Source organism: Geospiza fortis, unplaced genomic scaffold (assembly GCF_000277835.1).
Source record: "Geospiza fortis unplaced genomic scaffold, GeoFor_1.0 scaffold188, whole genome shotgun sequence".
Lineage (NCBI taxonomy): Eukaryota > Metazoa > Chordata > Aves > Passeriformes > Thraupidae > Geospiza > Geospiza fortis.
The window spans coordinates 1,340,369-1,347,181 of record NW_005054337.1 but is presented as its reverse complement, the minus strand read 5'-3'; the positions used below and the strand labels follow the sequence as shown (position 1 = coordinate 1,347,181).

Here is a 6,813-nt window from a genome sequence, read left to right as displayed (position 1 = left end):
CTTCCTGGAATTCAGTGGTGAATCTCAGTGATGTGACACAGAAAAGGGGCTTGGCTGGGTCCTCCCCAGGCTGGGTGCTGCCACGGCTGGAGCAGCAAAAGGCAATTGCCAGAGATGTTTCCATTGATGCCATTTGCTGATGGGGTCAGAGCTGGTTCTGCCCATGAGCTGCAGGTCAAGAAGTGCAAAGGGATCCTGTGCCTGCAGATATCCCTGTGTCATGGCAGGACACAGGGATAACCTCTCCAGAGCATCTTCCTCACAGCACCAGGTGGTTGGTGCTTTATTTACCACAGGCCGTCAGCCCAAGAGTATAAACCTCACCTCAGGGCTTGGGATGGAGCTGAGACCTGGACAGCAGTGTCCAGAGACTGGTGGAGGAAATGCCCCATCCCTGGCAGTGTTCAGTACCAGGCTGGGTGAGGCTTTGAGCAGCCTGGGCTAGTGGAAGGTGTCCTTGCTCATGACAGAAGGGTTGAATGAGATGAGTTTTAGGTCCCTCCCAACCCAAACCTTTCTGGGATTCTCTGATTCTGTGAAATGGTCTGCCGGCAGTGAGCTGCAATAAACTGCAGCAAGTGCCTGTAAAGCCCACCCAATGGAACAGCTTTGGTGCAGGCAGCCACATCTACAGGTTTTGAGACATGTTCTAGCCACCGTGCCACTTGGTGGCTGCAGGAATGAGCAAACAGTGGGATCCCAGCAGCTGCTCCCCCTCCCCAGCTCAGAGGGTGCAAAATCCCCTGAAATGAATGTTGATCCATCAGTGCAGCATCCCCCTGCCCTGCTGTGACCCCTCTGCTCTGCTCCCCAGCTGGTACTTCAGCAAGATCAGCCGAAATGAAGCGGAGCAGCTCCTCCTCTCGCCTCCCAACCAGCACGGCTCCTTCCTCGTCCGGGACAGCGAGAGCAGCAAGGGAGAATACTCTCTCTCAGGTGACCTTGTGGCAATTATCCAGATATAATTAGCACAGGGAAAGGAAGCAGACTGCTCCCTAGGAACAGCTCATGGCTTGCTTAATATGTGCTAAAAACAAGAAAAACTTTAAAGCACTTTTCAGCACCTTGTTGAAGGGAATGGGCTGCTTTCTGAGAGCGAGGGGAAAGTTTACAGAGCAGGGATGGATTGTTGAATCACTGTGGCAAAGGAAAGTGCGTGGCTCCTGTCTGGGGTATGAAAGCCATAAACATTTCACTGCAGCTTAATGATGGTTTCGTGGCACTGACTCCCAGGATTTCATTCCAGCAGCTTTTGTCATCTGAGGGTTGTTTAAAAATATGCTGCCACTCCAGATTACCAGGGCCTGGGCTGCTCCCACATACTGAAATCTGAATTCAGGGGGTTTTGGACCAGGCAGTGCCATTACAATCTGTTTTAATCCCCATGAAAGAAATCCTAGAAAAATTCATGGCAAAGTCTGCATCCCACCATCAGTCCCTGAGTGTGAGAGTCACAGCCACTCCTGGTTTATCCTCTTTGAGCAGCTCTGATGTTGTCTGAGCAGTCCATGGTGGAATTACGCCTGGCAATAAAGCCTATTAATTACCCCTGATGATAAAGCATCACCTCTGTGGTCCAAAGGAGCCTGACCCACAATGGCCAGGAGTCCTCTGGGCCCGGAGGTGGGAGCAGAAGGGAGGTGGGGAGTGGGATGAAGCAGTCCAGGGGAGAGTTTTGTTGCTTTAACTTTATTAGAAGACTTGGAATCTTTAAAGGAGAGAGGGTGGAGCCAGCAGGGAGGTGGGGAGGGACTGATCTCTGCACCAGTTGAGTTTTCCCCAATCTTCCCCACAGTTCGCAACCACACCAAGGTCAGCCACTTCCGAATCTGCAAGAGCCCCAGGGGCAGCCTCTACATCCAGAAGGGACACCCCTTTCCCAACATGGAGGAGCTCCTCGCCTTCTACACGGAGCACTGGAAGGTCATCCAGAGCCCCCTGCTGCAGCCCTGCAGCCCTGCGGTGCGTACGGGCACGGCTCAGCCCTCCCCGGGCTGGGAACGGGATAGGGGAACAAGGGAAACTAGAAAGAATTAGTCCGTCCCTTCGGGTTTTGAGCTTTGTTTAACTAAATTTAAAGCCCACCTCTAGTATAGCTGCCAGCATCGCCTTTGATCAGCCACGTTAAGGCATTTATATGTATTTTTGAGAATTTTCTGAAATCTGTTGTCCATCTCAAAGACTGGAAACCAAGTTGTTACAATCTCATTCAATACAGATTCTGGAAATACCTGCCCTTCCAATTTTTTCCTGAGAATATAAGACAAAACCTATGGCTTTTATAAAGTTTTCACACCAATTAGTGCAGTGCTCATAAGTCTAATTACAGTATTAATCCCAAATTGCCAGCTCATTTCCTGATTAGAATTCCATCTACTGATTATGACTTGGAAATAGCAATTAACCATGTGAATAATCCAAGAGTGAATTTGAAAGGTGTGGAATAAAAGAAATGCTCAATGAACTGAAGTCTAAATCAGCCATAACATGCAGTAATATTAATTCATGCATTTTTATTTATTGGTGGAGATGGAGAAAAGGCACTTTTGAGGTCTGATGAGGAGTGAATCATGACTTGAACTCCTGGTATTCTATGTAGTCTCCAAACTCTCCCCCTTGCACACCTGGGGTCCCAGCAGGGCTCATGCAGAGGATGTGTTCTGTGCCTGCAGTGAGCACAGAGGGAAGGGCAGTGCTCAGGCCCAGCCCTGGCTGGTGAAGCACCATGTCCTGCTCCTCTGTGAGCACCAAGGGCTGCTGCAGGCTCCAGCAGCAGGTCCTGGCTGTCTGGCTGGTCCGAGTGTGCCATTCCTTGTCCATCTGACAGACTCCCCCCGAGAGGGATGGCTGGGAGCGCCCACGCTGGGAGTTCACCCTGCGGAGGAAGCTGGGAGAGGGCTACTTTGGAGAGGTGTGGGAAGGGCTGTGGAGGAACACCGTGCCAGTGGCCATCAAGATCATTAAAGGTATGTGGAGAATCAGATGTTAACAGCACAACTGAGTCTCTCGTTCACTGTCATTATCATTGGTCCTCCTTTATTTCCTCATCCTCTTGGCCACTGTGACTCCTTTATCATGCGAACTGCATGATAAAAGGACCTGGTGAGGAGCCACTGGAATATTTCTGTGCACAAACCTAAGCTTGAGCTACATCCCTATAAAATGGCTCCAGCCACTGGGTGTGTGACAAGTGACATCACATCAAATCAAATGGGCTTGTGATACATGAAGTCCTGATGGGACTATGAACCTGAAAATGAGACCCAAAGCCCCGTGGAAAACATCTCTTTGGCTCTGAAACACAGGTTGTGCAGACCTGAGCTTTGAGACCAGTGATAGGCTGTGAGGAGGTAAAAAGGTCCTCATCCCAGTTGGAGGCACTGAGCTCCCAATGTCTACATGAGAAAGTGGCTCACAAGGGCTGTGTTGGCTTTGTCCCACAGCTGACATGAAAGCAGAAGACTTCACCAAGGAGATTCAGAACCTGAAGCGCCTGAGGCATGAGAAGCTGATCCAGCTGCACGCCGTGTGCTCCCTGGAGGAGCCCGTGTACATCATCACCGAACTCATGCGCAAGGGCAACCTCCACAGCTACCTCAACAGTGAGTGCTGTGCCGGCCCCACGGGATGGGGGATCCTGGGTCGCTGCTTCCTGTGCCTCAGAGGGGCCCTATGAATCTGAATGGGGACCCTAAGAGAGTGGCAGCCTGGTTCCTGCCCTGTTTGACCAGTGTTAACACGGAGTAATCCATGTGCAGATGGATTGGTGGAGATGGTCTTGGAATCACAAAGTCTGCCACGATCCTCTGGGTGTCCATGTGGGCTGGGTCTGTATCAACCCCTGGGAGCCCAAGCCCGTTGGTAGGGACTTTCATCCCTCCCCCACCTCCCCATGGTCTGCCAGCTCCCGCCAGAGCACAGAATCTCACTGCTGTGTTTGGGCAACTCCACCCTCTTTAGGAACGAAACAGCCAAACCCCCCCGTGGGTTTGTGCGTGTGCAGAGCTCATAACATGGCATGGACCACTCATCGCCCAGTTTAATTTTCTTGGCCTTTCTTTTCCTGACCCAGCACAATCAAACAAACCGCTCCCACCAAGACCTGTTTTTCTACAGGATACTTCTCCTCCCACCCACACTGGTTTTGTTTCTGGTTGGGGCTCCAGCAGCAGAGCTGGAGCTCACAGGTACAACAGGCTGAGTGGCCTGCAGGGAGGAGGTTTGCATGGCAGAAGGTCACCTTTGGCTTTGAACAAGCCATGGATATCTGTGACCTTGTTGCTCCTCAGAGCCCACCCCTGTCCCATGCCTGAGGAGCACATGGCTGTGCTGAACTTCCCACACAGCACAACAAGGATGGTTAGACAGGAGCACAAATTTGAGGTTTTACATCATCCTCATGTCCCACACTACCAGCACAGGGTCTCCTTCCAAACCAAAACACCAAAAAAGGTGTTGGGAGATTGCCCCCAGTGCTTGGATTGTCTGGATTAACAGGTCCTGAGGGGAAGTCCCTGGGCACCTCCCACCTGCTCAACATCTCCTGCCAAGTGGCGGATGGGATGAGGTACTTGGAGGAGAAGCACATTGTCCACCGGGATCTGGCAGCCAGAAACATCCTGGTTGGAGAGGAACTCACCTGCAAAATCGCTGATTTCGGACTTGCCCGGCTCCTCAAGGTCAGCTCAGGGGATGCTCTGGTCCCTCCCTGCCACCACTTGAGCTCACAGAGCTGTCCCATGATGGAAGCAATCCCTGCCATCCCCAAAACCTGTGTCTGTGTTGTTCACCCCATCCCTCACGTCCTGTCTGCCATTGCTTTTCAGGATGACATTTACTCCACCAGCAGCAGCACTAAGATCCCAGTGAAGTGGACAGCCCCAGAGGCAGCCAACTACCGCACCTACTCCCTCAAGTCCGACGTCTGGTCCTATGGGATTCTGCTCTACGAGGTCTTCACATATGGACAGATCCCCTATGAAGGTAGGGCTGCTGCCCCACTCCATGAAATGCTATATTGTCCTTTCCCTAAGGGATATGGAAGCAGCTCCTGGAGCATGAGCAGCTTATTGTCCATTTAGGGATGGCTTAGAGGGATATTCAGTGGTTGCAGAGTGGCTGCAGGAGCTGGGGGCAGGAAGCTGGTCTGGATGTCCCAGATCCTCTTTTCTAACACTCCTCTGGCACAGGGACACCACAGCACCGCCAGTGACATCTTGGCCACCACAGGTGTACATTCAGGGCATCCTTTGGGGACATCAGACTCAGGGCCATCTCCTTCCTTGCAGGAATGACAAACCAAGAAACCGTACGGCAAATCACCAGGGGCTACCGCCTGCCCCGGCCCAGCCCCTGCCCTCCTGAGATCTACAGCATCATGCTGGAGTGCTGGAGTGGCAACACAGAGGAGCGTCCCACCTTCCTGGCCCTGAGGGAGAAGCTGGGCTTCATCTACAGGCGGCTGCTCAGCTCCCTGTCCTGAGGGACCCCTTCCCACCATCCTTCCTGCACAAGCCCCTCCAGGCCAGCTCTTGCCAAGAAGTTCCTTCCTTCTGGTTTGCCCTGTGACAGGGCTACAAGGAAAGCACATCCCCCAAGAAAACAGCCTGTGGTCCCTCACAGCCAGGGTGCAGGGAGGTGGCCAAGGCAGAAAGCAACAAGTTGTGCAGGACTCGTTGCCGGCGCTTGGCTGTGTAACGGTTTGGAGAAGCCCCATGGAGGCATCACTCAAAGTTTACATCTTTGTTCACTCAGCAGGGTGGGAGGCCCTGCTGCTCCCCACAAAAACGTGAAGGTTTGCAGTTCATGTTCAGTTGTGGCTCTGCTTGATTTATCTTGTAGTGTGTGTTCGGTGTATTTATCAATAAATGTGTGTGCATCCACCCACAGGAATCCTTGCAGGGCATTGCTGGATGCTATTCCCTCAGCACACTGCTCCACTCCCTCCCAGGAATCATGGAATGGCTTGGGTTGGAAGGGCCCTAAAGGTCCTCTTGTTCCCACCCCCCTGGCATGGACAGGGACACCTTCCACTAGAGCAGGTTGCTCCAAGCCCTGTCCAACCTGGGTGTGAACACTTCCAGGGATGGGTTCAAGGAGCCCACCAAGGATAGGTCCAAGAAAGCGTTGAATTGCAACCAGCTCCACTCTTGCAACCACAGATAAACCATTCTTGTCTCTCTTTGGACTCTATTCACCCTGTGTGCCTCTGCCACCCCTTTCCCTGGCAGCAGCCCCACATGCCCCAGGGACTCTGCAGGGTCAGCTCCTGACTGGGCTGCTCTGCTCTGGATCCTTGTCTCACTCACCTTCCTGGGGTTATTCTAAGAAAAATGGATGTCTGTGTCCTAATATTGAATGCCTCCTTATCCCAGGTGCAGACAGCAAAGGTAAAACCCTGCATCACCCTACTTTGCTCTTTATCCCACCCATGGGGCAAGCCAAGAGATGCTCCCACCACCCCCAGCTCCTCCCAAATCCCAGGATCTGGCATTGCAGGGGGACCTTGAGCCTCTGGTCCCTCCCTAGTCATGGCAGAGTTTGCTGCACCAAGTCCCTGCTGCCCCCTGCCCGTGCACACTCCCAGAGCCTGGACTGTCCTTGGCAGCAGTGGAAGGACACATGGAAAAGCAGGAATTGGAGCAATGGCAAGGCTCCAGGCTGGTGCAGGCAGGGGCAGCCCGAGTGGGGCTGTTAGAGCCCTAACACAATTGTGGTGGCAGGAGCAGACAGGCTGTGGGTGAAAGGCAACTGGCAGAGGTTTAGAATTCCTCCTGACAAGATCATCTTGCCCCTTTGCAGGTGACCAGTGGG

The 6,813-nt window shown here is 52.8% G+C and overlaps 1 protein-coding gene across 1 annotated transcript in view; it reads left to right on the top strand.

The window, feature by feature from the left end:
• SRMS (src-related kinase lacking C-terminal regulatory tyrosine and N-terminal myristylation sites) overlaps positions 1-5,881 on the top strand; it is a 7,964-nt gene extending 2,083 nt beyond the window's left edge. The window contains exons 2-8 of the mRNA XM_005422160.2: positions 815-936; positions 1,796-1,962; positions 2,828-2,966; positions 3,444-3,602; positions 4,498-4,679; positions 4,827-4,983; positions 5,289-5,881. Of these exons, the coding sequence (XP_005422217.1) occupies positions 815-936; positions 1,796-1,962; positions 2,828-2,966; positions 3,444-3,602; positions 4,498-4,679; positions 4,827-4,983; positions 5,289-5,482 (1,120 nt within the window). The 3' untranslated portion in view covers positions 5,483-5,881. The remainder of the gene's footprint in view (positions 1-814; positions 937-1,795; positions 1,963-2,827; positions 2,967-3,443; positions 3,603-4,497; positions 4,680-4,826; positions 4,984-5,288) is intronic.
• The last annotated feature ends 932 nt before the right edge of the window (positions 5,882-6,813 follow it).